The following is a 19,560-nucleotide window of genomic DNA, read 5'->3' on the forward strand; positions in this document are numbered from 1 at the left end:
TTGATCACCTCCACGCAAGCTAGAGTTGTGGGATTTTAGGCGGTCAAGGAGCTGTACGAGACGGATGAGGACTTCGAGGAGATTTAAGATCAATGTCAGGAGAGACCTACAGAGAAGGCACATATAGATGCTTTACTAGTAATTAGAATTTCTGAAGCAATTTATGTGTCAATGTTTGATTTTTCAATGATCCTTTCTACCTAGATACGGGGTATGATCGAGTTCTGAGATTCAAACAATTACACTTATTGGGTTGGCCTTGAGGAATTGACCATTGATTTATGGGATTTACAGGTAGTATCTGGACTTACGATTTTTGGTTATCGATATGAAAAGTGTATCTCGTCGGATGATGAGTGAAGATGGTAATCGACGAGGCAGAGTAATCCTACCTAAAGTTTTGAACCATTATTGCCGAACTTACAGGGCAACACTATTACGCAAGCGGTCACGAGCAACCATGCCTATAAATTTGTGGATTCAAAGCTTTCTACATAGTGATAACTTATTAGATAGTTCAGCATTGTTCCATGACCCTTCTAAATTAGGGTTGCTTTGCAGTGATCGTCTATCTGTAGAATATGTTATCGTCACTATAGGTTGATCATTCATCTCTAGCTAAGTCAGGTATATGCGAAGAGCTATTTTTAGCCGGATTTCTTGAAACTTGGTTATCCACTTGTGTACTTTCCAGCACCTTGCTGCGACCCACCTTTTGCAGGGAGATCGTCTTTCCCCGACTTCTGTAGTGTTTGCACAGATACATAAAGTTATGCGACTCATTTTAGAATTTAGCTCTCTGGTGCTTCGAGACATCACATTGCCTTGGCAATACTTATTTGCATGGATCCACCTCCACATTCTTGGAGCTTTCTCCTGTATGGAGTGCCCTTCCTATTTTCTGGATTAGTGATTTCCTACAATTCTCCAGCTATCGCAAGCGGCTTCCTCACCAGAACGAGAGTGTGTGCGTTTGTTCTTTTTCAAATCTCACTTGGTTACAGACAAATTTTTCCTTATTCCTCAGTCTAATATTGACATCAATCCAGGCTGCTTTCTTGAGACTGATATTATTGATAGTGTTGACCATAATGATAAATACACTTTACTCTCCCAACTGCGGTTATTGGCAGTTGCAGAATATTTTATTAGCTTATGACTTGAATGACAATATTACAGGTTTAGCGATTCAGTTAGCTCGCCAATTTATACAATCTCAAGCTACAACATATGACAAATGACCTTTTATACATGGAGTTGTTTGCGCTAATTTGATGGACTTAGTACCTGTAACCACCAGATTTTATGTTGATGTTATGGAGTGGGTTCATTTGCTTATACTTGGCATTGGATCGAGATTTTGTATAGCTGCACTAGGTAGCCTCACAGGAGTGAGTTATATTTGGCTGACCTGGGTGAGACTATCTTTTGCCGCTTTCATAGAGCACGAAGCTCGAAAATACGAGCGTAAAGTGAGGTCATTAGGAATACCCGAGGTCAAAAGCAAAATACCAGACCCTACTGAGATTATGATCTATCCTCAAACTCTACATGCCCATCTCGTATGATAGGTTATATTTTTTGTTTATGGTATATTGGGATTTGTAGTCTTTTATCATTTTATTAATAAAAGTTCCCCCTTATACTTTTTCTCTTTTTTGTAATTGAAGTTGTCTCATATTTACTTTTAAAAAATGCATGTTGGCGACCGTGCTCTCAAGCTTGTTATAAGTCGATGACAAAAAAATTTGTTGGGATATTTAACTTGACTTTTGCCATTCACTTTATGCTTTGCTTGGTCTTGATGAAGGGATTGACTTGGATTCCCTCCACGGACTTGTCAGGTGATTGAGCATACCTTCAGTCCTAACTTTGTGCTTTGGTGGACTTGTTAAAGGAATTGACCTGAATTGCCTCCACGGATTTGTCAGGTGAATGAGCATACCTTCGATACTGGCCTTGTGCTTTGGTGGACTTTCTCAAGGAATTGACCTGAATTACCTTGATGGACTTGTCAGGTGAGTGAACATATACCTTTGGTCCTAGTTTTTTGCTTTGATGGACTTGAAAGAATTGACCTGAATTATCTCTATGGATATATCGATTTAGTGAGCACACATTCGATCCCAACTTTGTGCTTTTGTGGATTGATTGAAGGATGCATGCCAATGATCTAGTCTTCGGGCTTTTGTTGAGTCAGTGGCAAGAGTTTGCAGGTCCTATGCTTTGTGCTTTATCGATTGTTTTCACAATTGAATTCCCTTAGTTCAACATTGAGCTTTGAACGAACAATGAGATAACTTCTTCGATCCTTTATTTTATGCTTTGTCGGACTTATTGAGGAAGATAATTTCTTAAGTCCGTGTCTTGTGCATGATCAGATTTTTAGAACAAAATTAGGCTTTCTTTATTTGAACATAACATCAAGCCTGGCTTGCTGCTTTGTTGAGCGACGATCATTCCTTTGATTTTTCCTGACATTTTGACTATTTAAGAATATCTCTTTGATCTAGTTCGCTTGAACTTATCAAGTTGAATATGCTTGAAAGTTGACAGTCTTTGTCATCAGACTAGCAAACAAGGGCTTCTTCACCACAGTCGTTTTTATGACTTATTGAGTGAAAAAGCTGTCAGCGACTCGATCATATTTAGTCTTGTTGAGTCCGACTTTCAGGACCTACTTGAGTCTTATACTTAAACTACATGGAGTTTGTGCTTCTTCAACTTAATAAGCTTAAGCTCATGGACTTGGGAGTCTTCTTTATTATATCGCAAGGTTTTAGAACTTTAATTGTTGAGAATATTTTAGCTTAACTGTATAGCCATTTTGGGCATGTAGATTTTATCTTGGATTTAATTTTAATCCATCAATTTTTTGAGAAGTCTCCTAGATTGGGATCACTTGAACTTGTCAAATTGGATGAGTTTGGGAACTAGACAACTCTTATCATCAGTCTAACAAGATGAGAGCTCTCTTACTGTGGTTGTCTTTTATGGCTTGTTGAGTAAGAAGAGCTTGCTCCTTCACTGCGTCCGTTTTTGTGTTTTATTGAGTGAAGTGAGCTGTTTGCGACTCGACGATTTTTGGGCTTGTTGAGTCTGACTTTTTTGGCCCACTTGCGCCATAGATTTGAGCTATGGTGGTACTCGCATCTTTTCAACTTAACTTGCAAAAGCTTGCAAATCTCAAAGTCTTCTCAGTTGAACCTTTTTTGTTAATCAAAGAGAAAACAATTTTAAATTTTCACATATATTTTGCTTGATAGCAAAATTATTAAGCAAATACTTGGGGATCTCGGCATTGAAGCACGATGTCAACCCAAAATGAATGAGATCCCGATGTTATGCATGGCGTCAACCCTTGTCGTTGAGGATCTCAATCATAAGCTTGTTGTAAGTCCCAAAAGAGGAGCCCATTGTCTGATTAAACACATTTGAGGATTTCAGCGTTCAACACGATATCAACCCAAATAAACTAAAAAATACCGTCTTATGGGGGGATTTTGTGATCAGCTAGAAACAGATATTTCCTGTGATCTTTATGAGCATGATTCAGAGCTGAGGGGAAGAAAATGATTATTTACTATCAGCTGGTTTATTTTGAGTAGTGCTTGACTGTTATTTAACTCAATTATTTCCTTCTGAAAAATTTATTTTGAAAATATTACTTGATTTTTTCGGTTGGAAAACCTTTATGGTGGTTTATTTTTATCAGCTGTAATTTTCTAATTAAATGCAGATTCGCACCTTTTTGATTCGCAATGGCTTATCTATACTTTTCAAAGATGGCCCATCAGCTTACAAGACATACTACTTAAGGTATGTTTTTATTTTTCATGTTTTGTAGATAATAATATAGCAATATGATATATTTTGCTTCTCAATTAAGGTCAGTTTACATTAATATCTTCATTTTATGAAATTGTGTCGTACTTTGAGCATTCATTGCGAGGGCAGCAGTAAGCTGATGGGTTGAGTTTAGCTAGGTCCTTTTGAAAAAGTGTCTATCATTGTAAAGTGTTTGATTGGCTGTAAGTGCGAGGATGTGATGTTTACACTTTTGAAATTGGAAACTAAAATAAATCAATTTTAAAATGATGACATTCACTTTCTTTCTATTATTTTATTGTGTAGAAAGTGGAAGTGATTAATGAACTTAATAAAGTTATGTATAGATAAAACACACACACACACACACACACACAGTTAACACGAATCATTCGATTCCTGCTCTGCGGATCAAGAAGCAAAAAAGTTAGACCCACTGTTCGACTCTGAGCTCTATGGGTATTGTTCCTTCTCAACCACCGACTACTTCAGTTTCAAACCTTGGAAATGCTTCTTTTGTTGATATGGTTGGCTCTATGGGATCAAATTAGGTTTTTCCTCAGATTTACCATGAATCATTCGAAGGCCAGGAGGACCACAACCTTATCAAGAAGACGGGTAGGAAGAGTGGTAAACTGGCTCTATTATTCTCTGTTGCTGAAGTTTCCAACCTGGTTAACAAGTTCAAATTCACCCTCATTGGGAAGTTCCAATTGGGACATCCCAAAATGAAAATCGTTCAAAAGACTTTTGAAGACCTCAAACTATTGAGACTCTGGAAGGTTGGCCTCTTTGATGGAAGACATGTGATGATACAATTATCTAAAGTGGAAGAATATGCCAAAATATTTTCCAAAAAGTTTATGACAATAGAGGGAAAATATATGAATCTACTTAAGTTGTCTCCTGAATTTGACCCTAGTCAAGAATCACATATAGTTTCAATCTGGTTTAAACTACCTGACTTAAAGTTGCACTACTTCAACCACTAAGTCCTCTATTCTGTCGGAGCTGCACTAGGGAGACCTATGAAATTGGATGCACCCACCTTCAATCTAACCAGGCCTTCGGTTGCAAGAATTCTTGTTGAAAGGGATGTTGAAAAATTCTTGTTGAAAGGGATATCACCCTCTCTGATGTGGACGAAGTATGGATTGACACTGCCCACAATGGGTATTGACAACCAATTATAACTGAACAAAGACCGTACTACTGCAATCACTGTAAACTGTTTGGGCACACCCCTATCAAATGCTTCAAGCTTCACCCACATTTGAGATCGGCAGGTCCTAACAACACCTTCAATGTGGAGGAAATATAGCAGACGCTGTTAATCTTCCAGAAATGTTGAATGAGAATTTGACTCATAAGGCTACTCCTCACTAACCAGACCAACAACTTCCGCCTACTATTGTTGAGGCAGCTCTTCGTTAGATTACAAATTCTACGAATTGTGTTGTAGCAGATGCTAGCCGAAGTGCCTTGGATCCACCTATTGCGAGAGAAGAGGATACTCATGTTATGGAGGAGTGTTAGGATCAAGGTGTGTTGTAGTCTGAGTCAGATCAACAGTTTACCTCCATCGAAGATCCACCTATTGTTCACACGAGACTTCCTCTGGATGATGATTGACATGTTTACAAATCTAGGAAGAAGAAGAAAGAAATGCTAGATCTCAGTATCTCTCAGGATGACTGTATCATTGTTTCGGGCGGAAGCCCACATCTCAGTATGTTGTTGTACTCTCTCTCTAGAATGGGAAGGGGAAGCGGTAGATCCACCGATTGCACCCACCATGATTAGGAGTTGTTTCTTTTTGTTTTATTTTTTGGGGAATACGTTTGTAATCCCTGTGAGTGGGATCTTTATACCCACTCACTAAAACCTTTGTATCTTCCTTTTTTATGAATGAATTTTTCCTTTTATATATATATATATCGCGTCCTGTGGTCTGTTGGTAGAGCAACCTTTTAATAGATCGTAAATTCTCTCAGGTTCTGGGTTCGAATCTCGCTTTAAGCCAGGTGGTTCTCGAATTATTTGCACACCGGGTCGCCCCCAGACCTAGCGGGGACTGAGCCCATAATGGTGGGTTGGGGACCTCACACCCCGACCTATTATTTCAATATATATATAGAATGAAAATAGCACCGCATTCCCAGGTCAGTTGGTAGAGCATCCGCTTCAGCGGTGTAAGTCCCCTTTTTTCTGGGGTTCGAATCCCACCGTGTGTAGGGTTTGATACTCGAGTGTTTAGGTGCATTAGGGATGACCGGGGCTCGAGTAATAACCTTTCGCCATTCCTTAAAAAAAAAGGAATGAAAATATTGTAATAAGAAAGTGATTTAAATATAAAAAGGGCAATTTAGAAGAGTTGTTAGAGAAAATGATGATTACGCTGGCAAGAAATAAATAGAGTGGAAGCTTGTGGAACTAAATCACTAGATGCATTAAAAATTGCAAACTGTCATTTGGATCTCTTACTTGAAGTCTGGTGAGAACAGGTGAGTGAGGAAATTTTTTTTTCTTGATTCATGCCTCCCCTGATTTATAGAACCTAAAGCCTCCACTAGTGAGTCAACGCTAGGTGTACTCTCGTATGACTGTAAAGCATCATGGACATAAATTTGAGGGATAATAAGAGTTGTAGAATGTGAGTTGGGATCAACGAAAAACACTTGGCGGTGGAGTAGCCATCATTGAAATCGGAGCAACTACAAGAGCCTAAAAACTGAAAGGAAAAGCCTGTTCTAGGTTCTAATTGCAGATTTGCTCTTGTTGAGATGCTTCTAGATTGATTACGAGCTTAGATCTGGTGCTATTGTAGCACCTCTTGTGTTTGAAAGTTGTCTCTTTAATATGGTGGGCCTTAAAAAGCTTTTTGAGAAATTATGCTTAAAAATTTCCAGAATGAGCAACAAATTGAGATGCCTTCAAATTTCACATTCGTTCAATATCTACATGTAGAGGAGCCAATCCACACTTGTTTAAAAATTTTTATCTAAAGGATGATATTGAAGTAAAGAAACACCTAAAGAAGTGAAGCAGCACCTAGTACATGCTACTGATGGAGACCTTATTTTTCGCTGAGCTCGAGCATCTCCATTGACTAGCAGGAATCAGAGTGGCTCCTCCACAATATTTTTTATACTCAATTTCGGCGCAAGGGAAAGTTTGCAATATTATCATAGATGTTGATGAAAACTTGGTACCCACAAAATTGGCAGAAAATTAAACCTCCTGGTTCACCTGAAAACGTACCAACTATTTTGCATAATTTGGTTATGCAAAGAAAATGAAATTGATGTTTTGTGTAATTTTCTATTCGTCACAAATTGTATAAGATGGTTTGATTCGTTGCTATCCTTATGGATGCATGCCACCAGGCTTTGGCATTATAATGGACCGTTGAAACAGGTTCATATCTCTTTTTTGATAGTAAAGCTTCTCCTTGATCCCAAAGAATTCTTAATCAGGCTCTCTGTTTTTCAAATTCCTGTTCATTGCTTCGTTTTCTTATTTTTCTTTGAACATTGTTTTGCTCTCTTTTTTTATTAGCTTCATAGGTGGCTTCCAAGCAATTGTGGGCGTCGGAAATGGACTCTTGATGAGGGAGGCTCACAGATAGGGCAACATCTGTACAACAAGTGATTAGCCATCAATTCTTGGATTCCTAAATCATTTTTTCATCATTTTGAAATCATAATTCACACACATTGGGTTTTTGGAATTCCGTCCATACTTAAATAGCGAACAACTTTGGGTGTAGGGCGTAGAAAACAAGAAGCCCTTCAATCCTGATTTATCAGTGGCTGTTGAAGTGAATGCAATAAGTGTCCCAGTTAAGAAACAAACCAATTCATGCCGGCATTTGAATCTTGAAGTCCTAGAAGCAGCAAAAGTTCTAGAATTTCACATATCCTGTTGGAATTGTAGCACTACTGCTATTAGGAACCTCCATATTTGCAGTTCTTCACTAAGTGGAAAATGTAAATCATATTGGTGGTTGTTTTCGCCCTTTGTTCATGCCAAACATCGTGATACTTTGGGATAGTGAAGGTATTTGTAATCAGATAACTCGAAGCTAGCTGTAAGTCACTTTATTATTTTTTTGATTATCTTACATTGTAGTTTTAAGATTCGATAATCTTTAGGATTTGATTAGACATTAGTATTTTTTTTCTTACGTTATTAGTGTCACTTAATCTCAACAGATAGGATGCAACTGCACCTTACTTTTAAGAGAGTAAAGGTGACATTTTTTCAACCCACACGACAAAAAGTGTAAACACAACATTAACTTTCTCTTGAATTTTAGTGGAGACCGGATGATTATCTCTAAATTTTTCTAATTTTAATTTCAAAAAAGATCTATGAATGAAAATATAACTTACAAGGGTATGGAGTTACAAATTGATTAAGCTAAACTAGGTAAAAAAGCTTTGATGGATGTTCTTAGAATTTTCTTGATTTTTCACTCGAAATATAACATTTAAGATGTCATGATGTCCTCCTCCTCTTAATTTTTTCATCACAGACATTTAATATATTTGGCCCTTGAAACCCCATCAAAAGCAATACGAAACTTTCTCAAAATTATCTCCAAAATTTGGTCCAAATAGTTAACAATACTTTTTAATAGCTAGTCAAAATAGTCTTTTCATTCATATAAACAGGATACTGAATTGGAGTCACACTAATTTCTTCCACGTCATGGGTCAAAGTTTTGGGTGCGTCTTTTGCTTTCTACATATGTAAATTTAACTTCTATATATCAAATCATATATAAACAATTGATGAATCTAACCTGATCAAATTAAGTTCAAATTTATGATGTATAAGATAATTAGGTGTTTAACTTATAATTAACCTTAATTAAGAGATTAGTAAATTAAATGGAACATGTGAGATCATGTAAACTTGATCACACCTGAAATATTTAATTAATAAATGTTAACTATAATGAAAACACATGAAATATTTAATTAATGAATGTTAAAGATATCCAATATAATCTAATTGTCCTTAAATAGGTGATTAATATTTTAATTAGTATAATTAGGCATCGTAGAGAAAATTCAATGTATATAATGATGCATAGAGAAATAAATAAATATGAATGTTATAAATATCATACAAATGAGCTTATCAAGTATATAATCATAAAAATGTAATAATTATTATGTTGAATTTTTAAATATATAAAAAAATTATTCAATAACAACAACAAGCCTTTATTTCACTAAGTGGGGGTCTTTTTTTTCCATTGTGTCCTACTGAGTGTCATATTTTCATTTACTTCTAGTAAATTCACATCATTTTTTTATTGATATGGCCAAGTCTTTTTAGGTCCACCTCTAGCTTTCTTAACACAGGTCAATTCTAATATATCTACTCTCCTAATTAGATCATCAGATGGTTGGCATTTGATGTGACCAAGATTGTTAAGACGACTTTCTAATCTTGCTGCCACTGGATTACACCATCCCTTTCACCGATACATTTGCTTCACATTATGTCTCTAAAGTGTCAAGCCACTCATCCACCTAAGCATTCTCATTTTAGCGATACTTAAGCTTAGTTTTATGTTTCTCTTTTAAAGGCCAACATTCTACGCCATAAATCATTGCAGGTCTCACCACAATCTTCTAAAATTTTCCTTCCAGTCTAAGCGGTATTTTTCTATCACGCAATCTACCCGATACATTCCTCCACTTCGACCAACCTACTTGAATTCTACTATTAACATCCCCATTTATATCACCATCACTTTGAACAATACACCCGAGATATCTAAAATGTTCCCACCATTTAATGATTTGATCATCCATGGTTACAATTCTGCCACTAGATCTTCTACCATTAAAATTATATTCCATGAATTCAATTTTAGATCTACTCAAACAAAGGCCTTTAGACTCTGATGTAGACCTCAATAATTCAAGTTTTTTTTTCTGAATTGTTTCTCTAATCTTATCCACAAGAAGGATATCATCAGTGAAAAACATACACCAATTTACATCCTTCTGTAAGTGTCTGCTAAGAACATCCATAGTTAAAGCAAAATGATTTGGGTTTAAAGCCGATCTCTGATTTAATCCAACTGAACTAAGAAAATTCTTGGTCAATCCTCATTTTGTTCGAACTTAGATAACAACTCTAATATACATATCTTTAATGGCTTGAATATAAGTCATATCAACACCTTTCTTTTCTAGCACTCTCTAAAAAATCTTATTTGGAACCTTATCATAAGCTTTTTCTAAATCAATAAAATTATATGTAGATACTCTTTACTCTCTCTAGACTTCTCCATCAAACCTTTCAATAAATTTATATCTTCCATAGTAGGCTTGCTTGAAATAATTCCAAACTGATTATGAGAAATCTTTGTACCACGTTTTAACTTATATTCAATTACTCTGTCCCATAATTTTGATGTATAGCACATTAACGTATTTCTCTTATAATTTGGACACTCTTGTGCATCCTCTTTATTCTTAAAAATTGAGTACCAAAGTACCCTTTCTCCATTCCTCAGGTATCATTTTAGTTTTTAAAATATGATTAAATCAATAAATTGAAAATCATGCCATGCAATTTCCCGAAACATAAGTTATAAAGTTGTATATTTAAAAATAGATTTTGAATAATTTTAACCAACTTGAGTGTTCATTTGTGAGATAAAATCAAACTCAATTAAATGCAATGAATCTAAGGACTCTAAGACTTGGACTTCATAATTTGTATAGACTCAACCTTTTAGCACTCTCAAGTAGTCAAATACTTTGTTAGCTTAGTCAGTTGGCTTCTCATCCCCTTGCTTGATATTAACTAATAAACTTAAAATTATTGCTTGGCAAGCTATTAGATGACATCACGCTAGGTATGTTATCATCTAATCAAATTGTGAGCACATATGTGTCTATTAGACAAGATAAAAAAATGAGCCTCACTACCCTGATTTTTTTCGTTAGTTTTCTCATGTCAAGGAAGCTACAAGGTTGACCCTGATAGATACCAAGCCAAGGGCTATGATATTTACTTTGACAGATGTCATAGCAGACTGAGGTATGATTCATGCCTCGGGTGTTAGAGACATGCATTAAGTTTGCAAACATGCAACAAAATTTCATAAAGTTTCTTACTTTTTTTTTGGTTCGAAAGGCTACATTGCTTGCCCAAGTAGGTCCATAGTAAGATGAGGCACAATTTACTCTATAGGAAACATGTAATAGGCTCACATCAATAGGTGCTTTATCAAGTAAGTCATGGTTCACGCCAAGGAGAAGAGAGATACATTTGGTTCTACAAACAAACGTCTTCATTTGAAATTTGTTTTTCACATAAAAACTTTGAGGTTTACCCCCAATAGATGCTATCACGGGGTGGGGCGATACTTATGTCGTAGGAAATGACCATGAGACTCAATCTATCAGATAACCTAGTGGAGCGATGAGTGCTCACACCATGGAGATGGGGTAGGAGAGAAACTTTTTGGAAAGTTATACTTGCTATTGTTTGTTTTTTGGTGACTTGCAAGAGTAAGTAGTCATATGGGTAATAGATGATCGATCTGTAATAGGAGATCAAGTAGAATAATTGTTGGGTGGCGAGATGTTGGATGCAAGGTTGTCATACAAAAAAGGAGAGAATATGATACTTGGGAAAAAGTCACTTAAGGAAGTACAAACATGAAGGCGTGGAAGCCAGGTTACGTAATACTTGAGTGAGAGAATGAAAGGGAAAATGACAGAGATATGAAACAAAAATGACAGAGATATGAAACAAGAGCACAAGAAATATGAAACAAAGAGATATGAAACAAGAGCACAAGAAAGGGTTAGTCGCGAATGTTAAGGTTTTTCAGGGAAATTTGGAGTTTTAGAAAAATTGTTAATGTGAATGGCATTAAGAATGGGAAAGTTTGATCAAGGTGGATGATATAAATGGGGATTAGGCTGTTAGAAGGAGAAAGCGAGGCTGAGAAAGCAGCATACAAATAATGAGCGAGGTTGTCATGCGATGAAGAGGAAGCGAGATGACATAGTTGGGCAAGGCTAAGTTGTGTTGGGGAGAAAGAGGTAAGTTTGATTTGTATGTTTTTCAAATTATTATAATTGTTTCTGTAAAACAATTTGCTTGCTTAGGATAAGTTGGTAGGCCATCTTTATTTCTTTCTCCCCTATTGGACTTTGAAATGTTGACAATGCTTAGTTCATTTTTGATAATCAGAATGATATCCTAAGAATTTTGAGATCACGATGCCACTCAATAATTGCTTTGGATTCCTTTTGATGATAGCTTGAAAGTTATTGTCAAGTTTCAGCTAAACATAGATGCGTTTGAGAGATAAATTGCTCCTTGTATTTTAACCTCAAGCTAGTCCAAAGATCAATTGTACAAGGTGGTCTTCAAAATCCATCTGGACATAAGCTCAATGGCTCTTTGAGCTTATTTGATACATACACAGACGGTTAAATTCTTGAAGTCTCAATGTTCTTATGTGGCCAATTTAATCACGTAGTATCATATTTCTATGAGGGGGATCACATTGAATAAGTTTCATAAAGTAGAGGCACTAAAATGGGAAAAATACTTTGGGACTAAGCTTGTACCGACACACGAATAATCACGTGATTTTTTGGTGTGTGTGTGTAATAATCTCTCGGTTCTTTGTATTTGGTCACTTTAGTTTCATATTATCACATTTTTATATGGGAGATCACTTTGGATAAATTTTTTAAAATTGAGAGATTAAATGATACAGTGTTAACCAAAACCACAATAGAAAAATCAAATATTATTTCTGGAAATCCGATCAGGCACTTACAATTTACACACTGAAAGGAAAACTACAAGGAACTAGATAGAAATAGGAAATAACAATGCACCTGACACATGACACATGGCTAGGGTTGGATCAAGGGTGCTGGAGATGAGTCAGTGAGGGTTGGAAGGGTGAGATTGTAGATGAGGTGGTCGACAAGCAAAAAAAAAAATGACGGTTTGCCGGGTTCTACACAGCAAGCACGCAATTGATATCGACGTGACACTACTGTCCTCAATGAGGGCAGCAATGCAGGTTTGGTGTGGGTGCAGATTCTGGTAGTGGGCGGTAAGTGGATGAGTTTGCAGGTTGCGTCAACAAATGTGGGAATAGACAGAAAAGGATAGGAGACAATATCTCCACATCGGGAGAAGGATGTAGCCGAAGTACTACCCAATATGTTGGATACAACCCTTGAAAGGAGAAGAATGGACGTCAACTGCTGTCTTAAACAATACACACAAAAAAACTCTCTTCTAAACCCTAATACAACATATATATAAGAAATGACTAGAAAAGTATGAAAGAAAAAGAGGAAACTCGCTAAAAGTTGGAAAGGAGTCGAAAACGAGCCATTTGGTTTGGCTTTGTGCCGCTCATTTGAACCGACATCCGAATATTGTAGTATAGTTGTGGAAAGGGGAAGAGGTCCCAATAGTTCTCTTGTCAATCTTCTAGGGTTGTGGGAGTTTTGACGTTATTTGTCGAGGCTTCTGTCTCTCCATAGTAGCTAAGCTGGTTATGTTGAAGGTGGTGGAGCTACTGTAACTTCTTGGTAAGTAACTTCTGTTGGCATTGTAATTCCAAAATAGACCCTGAAAAATTAAATATCCATTTGCCTTTGACACAACTTGAGCTGTAGCTGCATATAATTGTAGATTCTCCTAAAGTAACTCTCGAGCCCTTAAATCAGAAATTTTCTTCTCCACTTCTCGTACTCAGCGGAATGTAGCTGATAAACAAGAATGTGAAGGGAAATCAACTATAGGTTGAAATTTGTACCAGGTTGCGCTACTCACTAGCAAGCTCTCAAGAGAGACCTCTTCTTCTTTACTAACAGGACATGAATCCCATTGAAGAATTTTCTTCTCCCTCAAGCTCCTAAAATAATTTTCGAAGCTGTCATTTATCCTTCTTGTCTGGACATCTGATGGTGGATACACTACTGAATTGAATCTAATATCGGAATAACTTCTTATAATCTTTCAGAAGTTGCACAAAAAGGCCCCATTTCTGATATGCTGAGCATCCCTCATTAGGGGCAACTCAAGAATGAGTCTATAGATCTGTATATTCTGAATTTCTCTTATATGGGGTTATCATGCCTCTGGTGTTTTTTTCTTGAACTCTAGACTGCCATGGACACTTACCCTGAAGTTGGTTGGAGTTTCTCCCCCCACCCACGACTCAGCTGGAATTATATACATCTTTTCATCCTCAACTGGAAGCTGGTTCTCCTTTGTGTCCTCATCATTTTCAATTTGTACTGTGTCATTACTCAAATTTGTAAGAACACCCTACTCAGTCAAACAAATCACCCCTTGGTTGTGCATTCTGATTCAACTTGCTCCAATTCGTAGCATTTTCAACACTTCTTGGCTTGTGGCAAATTTCAGAATGTAAATTTGTTTCACTTGTTCTCCACTTAGAATCAACTTTTCCTTTAACCATGTTGATTTGGGTGTATTTTGGTTGTAAGATCTTGATTTTGAACTCTACCGTAAGTTGTGGTGGTTGCTCGACGATGTGGTCTCTCCATTTCTGGATATAGGGTCTGAATATTCTGTCTGTAGTGACCTGATGGGAACTAACGCTGTATCTTACTCTTCATCTTGGACCAGGTAGTAATCTTATCTCTTCCCTCACACTGATGTATGAACTTCAGATTCTTCCTATGGAAACATTGTGGCATTTCTTCTTCATTGCTGAAATTCTCTCTATGGAAGGGGTTCAGACCCTCATCTCTTTTTCCCCTTCGACTCTCCAAATCCTGGTCGAGATAATCTCCCCATGGGTTTCATCCTCAAATTTCCAGAAGCCTCTGCTGAAGTCGGCGAATCTCACTGTTTCTCTTTCTATATAGACTCGGGCATGTATCTCCTTGGTGGCATAGCTAGAGTTTAGAGTAGGAGGTGAAAGAGGGCGTAAAAAATGATTTGGGTTGCTGATTTAAATCAGCAAGGGAAATTTTGCTATAGCTTGGGAATAGGAAAAAAATTTTTTACTAGAGGGGTAAGACGGATTTTAGGAAAGTCTAGGGTAGAACTAAGTTTAGGCTAGCTCTGATACCAAAGGATATCAGAGTTAACTCAAAGAAAAATAAGAAAAACATATATTATATCCGAAAACAAATAGGCTATTATAATCAACACACTTGAAAGTAAAAAAAATATAATATGACACCCGGAAATCGAAATTACAAAAGACACAACACTAATAATCAAACTAGGGTGGGAGCTCGGGGTCAACAAGGGTTTGGCTGTTCAACGAGGTAGCATGGAGTGGGCGAAGGATGAAAGGCTGAAAGGCATGACGACAACGAATGGGACGAGTTGTGGCAAGAGCAGCAAGCTGGAAGGAAAGGAATGGATAGCTGGGTGCCTGGACTAGCAGAAAATAGTAGGAAGAAGTTGTTTCCAGGCGATTGTAGTGAGGGGGAATGTCGGCGGAAGCGGCGAGGATGCAGGGAACTGCATGACATCAAGAGATAATTGTCGGCGGTGGCGACATCGAGGACAAGCGGGTGAATTGGGGAAACTGCTGGGAAAATAGCAAGGTGCGGCTGTTTGGAGGTGGCTGCAGTGATGGAGGGCGGTCGAGGGAGACGTGTAGAGGATGTGGAAAGGGTTAGGGAAGATAAACAAGACATCGGGAGAGAGATACAACTGGAGCATCACCCAATCTATTGGATACAACCCTCAGATGGAGAAAAACGGACTCCAACCGTTGTTAAAAATTGATTGCTCATGAAAAACTTATTTCATTAACAATAAAGCTTATATAGAGGGTTCCAACATTTACAAATAAATCTCTAGACCTCTTCTATTTATGAGTAGAACCCTATATTAGATAGAAATTTCAACACTCCCCCCTCAAGATGGACGAAAGATATTCACTTAGCCCATTTTGTTACATAATCTAGTTAACTTCACTAAGCTAAGTCTTTTAGTGAGACAATTAGCCTCTTGCTCTCCAGTAGCTAAATGACTTCATTTCAACAATCCGTTGTTTAGCTCCTCCTTGATGAAGAATCTATCAATGTTCACATGTTTAGTTCTATCGTGTTGTACCGAGTTGTTAGCAATGTTGATTGCAGACTTGTTGTCAAACCAGAACTTCATTTGTGTTCCTTAATTTACTTTGTGTTCAACCCACAAGGCTTTCAACCACATCATTTCAGCAATTTCTAATGTCATGACTCTGTATTCTACCTTTGCTGTTGATCTTACTGCAACTGACTGCTTCTTGCTCTTCCATGAGACCAAGTTGCCACCTACAAACATGCAGTATCCTGATGTGGATTGTCTGTCATCAACACAACCTGTCTAGTCAGAATCACAAAAGCCCTTAATGTCTACATGTCCATTATTTTTTAATATCAACCCTTTTCCTTAGTGCACTCTTCAGATACCTCAGAATTTGATGCATTACCTCCATATGACCCTTCCTCTCACCACACTTAAGGCAAAAGAAATATCGAGTCGAGTGTGTCACAGATAGATCAGGGCTCACCAGCCCTGGGTACTTCTCACGATCAACTGATTTACTTGACTCTATACTGAGCTTGATCTTCAGATCAATTGGAGAGACTGCAAGTCTGCACTCCTTCATACATGTTTTCGTAAGAAGATCCAGCATATACTTTCTCTGGGATAAGACAATCCCCTCAGTTCTATGAGTCACTTCAATCCCAAGAAAGTGTCTAAGCTGTCCTAGATTCTTTACCTCAAATTGCTTTCCCAATCTTATCTTCAGCCGAATAATCTCTGCTCATAATCTCTTTTGATTATTATCTCATTCACATACATAGTAAGTATGGTCGTGTGACCTTCATGTTGCCGAAAGAACACCGTGTGTCTGCATTATTCTGCAAATATTTCATGTCAACTATCGTTATTCTAAACTTGTCAAACCTAGCTCAAGATAGCTTCAAGCCATATAATGACTTCCTGAGCCTACACACCTTGCCCATTATCTGGGATGCACTGGATCTTGATAGTATCACCGTATATAGCTCCTCCAGTAGCTTCCCATGAAGAAAAAACATTCTATACATCCAGTTGTTGGAATCTCCATCCACCATTCACTGTTAGAGAAGTCAGTGTCCTCAACGTTCTCATCTTTGCTATTGATGCAAAAATTTCATTGTAGTCAATGTCATACGTCTGACTGTACTCTTTTTGTCACTAGTTGTGCTTTGTACCTCTCCACATTCCCTTTTGTTGTTTGCTTTACTGTGGAGATCTGCTTGCATCCAACTGTCTTCTTCCCTGCTGGTAGTGGTAAAATCTCCCCTGTTCGGTTTTTATCAAGAACTCCAAGCTCTTCATGCATCGCCACTTTTCACTTGAGATCCTCTTTAGCAACCTGCCAACACTTGGATATAGATGCAGAGTCCAATGATGCAATGAATGCTCCATGCAAAAGTGAGTTATTAGAAGAAGAAACAAAATTCACAATGTCAAGTTCTTATCCAAAATGATCGGGAGGATGTTTTGCATTGCTATGGGAGGTTCCCTTAAAATTTTTTTGGGGGAGTGGACGGAAAAAGAATAATATCACTTGAGAGTTTTGAATCAAAGGAGAATGGTGTAGGTGTCTTAAGAGTTGGGGAAGACTGAGATTAGGAACTTATTGGCGCAACAGGCTATGTTCCCTCAAATTGCTTCTTCCTCCGTGTATCCACCACCTCTAGGGTCTATCTCCACTTCTGTCTCCTTAGTTTATTCATCCCACATCACATGACTTGGCATTTCTCCTACTTTCACCACTTCATCACCAATATTACTCACTTTCATTGCCTCATATCTCCAGTAGTTGTTGAGTTACCGAAGGGACTTACCTCCAGAGTGTTGTATGGTTTAAAATCTTTGAATGACACATCCATGCTCACAAAGTATCGCTTCTATATAGGGCTCCAACATATATAGCCCTTTGATTAGCAGAATACCCTTCAAACACACGTTTTACGGCTCTGGGATCCAACTTCCATATAGGTGGTCTGTTATCTTTCACAAAGCATATACATTCAAATACCTTCAATGAAACGAGCCAACTATTGTCTCTTTTTCAACATTTGACAAGGAGACTTCCACCCCAGCACCCTTGAGGGCATGCTGTTAATCAGTTGAGTGACTGTCAACACTGCCTGACCTCATAATTGTTGTAGGGCATTCATTGTCATCATTTTGCTCTGGGCTACCTCTAGAAGATGTCGATTCTTCCTCTCTGCCACTCTATTTTGTGCTGTTGTGTATGGGCATGCGATTTAATGTTGTATCATTTGAGCTGACATGTAGTCCTCAAATGCTTTGTTTATATGTTCTATCTCATTATAAGATCTTAGCGCATTCTCAATTGCCTCATATTGGGTTTGGATTGCCTTGTGAAAACTTTAAAGAAAACATTCACCTCTCTCTTTTGTTTCATCAAGTATATCCATGTAACATGAGAAAAACAATCAATAAACGCAACAAAATAATAATAACTATTCATAAAACTAGTAGGATAAGGTTTTCATATATCAGAATGTATCAAATCAAACACACCAATGCTCCTATTCCCATAATTGACTTAAGATACAATCGAATCATTAGACTAAGACTAGGATGTCCTGTGATGTAGTTGTAACACATCCTCACTCCTTCCAGATTCTCCTACTGCAGTACTTTCCACCATGGATGCCAGAGCTGAGTCCATCTGCTCTCGGTCCAAATACCAGAGTTCGTTATACCACATTCCAATCCTAAGTGTCCGACCCGTCTCTTTCTCTTGGAAGTTCACCTGAGGAATATCAAAAGAAACAATGCATTTTAACTGGAGAATAATGACACTAATGATGGATACGAGGTTTATTGGTAAAGGGGCATGCCAAACATTGGGCAAAGTCATATGATTGGTACATCTCACTATACCCTTACCAACTTTCGGTTGTGTTATACTTAGTTCTGCTAGACGAATATATGAAGAGAACTCTCTAGCAGCACCTGTCACGCGACGAGAAGCACCAGAATCCATGATCCATTTTGATGATCCTATGATGGAAATAAAGGCAGAGCAAGTGTGTCACCATTACCTTTGCTGAAGTGAGTATAAGGGGCAATGTTACCCCTTGATGTCGATGTATTTGAAACATTCTTAGCTCCATTTCTTATTGTTTTCTGCTTCCTCTTTAACAATTCTAGTAACTCGTGAATCCTTCTCTGTAAAGGCTACTTTTTTTTCTCTTTAGTCCTCTTCTACCATCAAATTTGCTTGATAGCCCCTTCGTCCACCTCTTTGGCCTCCACGACTATGACCACGACCACAACTTTTACACTGTCCACGTCCAATTGTTTCTCTCTTTGGGTGTCTTTGGACAAGTTTTGCCTAGATGTCCCGTCCCACTTACAGCTGTAACACCCGCAGGTTTCCCTTTGGGCATTTTTTATATCTGAGCTCGAGGTAGTCAAAGCTAATCGCGTACCTGGAAGTCCATTCGGCTCAGAGTATAGCCTCATGCGACTCTCTTCCTGTATCATCGTGGTAATGGCCTCATCCAGTTTAGGAAATGTTGTTTGGGCTAGTAGAATTGATTTCTTATGTTCAAAAGTCAGGTTCAAGTGAGCTAGAAATTATATAGTCCTTATATGTGCAAAAATCTCCCCTTTCTTGCTCCCCAAACCACCATAGTTGATATTTGT

The 19,560-nt window shown here is 37.7% G+C and overlaps 1 protein-coding gene across 1 annotated transcript in view; it reads left to right on the top strand.

Annotated features, from left to right (window-relative positions):
- LOC110023611 (tRNA ligase 1) overlaps window positions 1-19,560 on the top strand; it is a 146,469-nt gene that overhangs the window by 71,887 nt on the left and 55,022 nt on the right. Inside the window, 1 exon segment of the mRNA XM_020723101.1 lies at window positions 3,740-3,819. Within this exon segment, the coding sequence (XP_020578760.1) occupies window positions 3,740-3,819 (80 nt within the window).

Source organism: Phalaenopsis equestris, unplaced genomic scaffold (genome assembly GCF_001263595.1).
Source record: "Phalaenopsis equestris unplaced genomic scaffold, ASM126359v1 Scaffold000224, whole genome shotgun sequence".
NCBI lineage: Eukaryota > Viridiplantae > Streptophyta > Magnoliopsida > Asparagales > Orchidaceae > Phalaenopsis > Phalaenopsis equestris.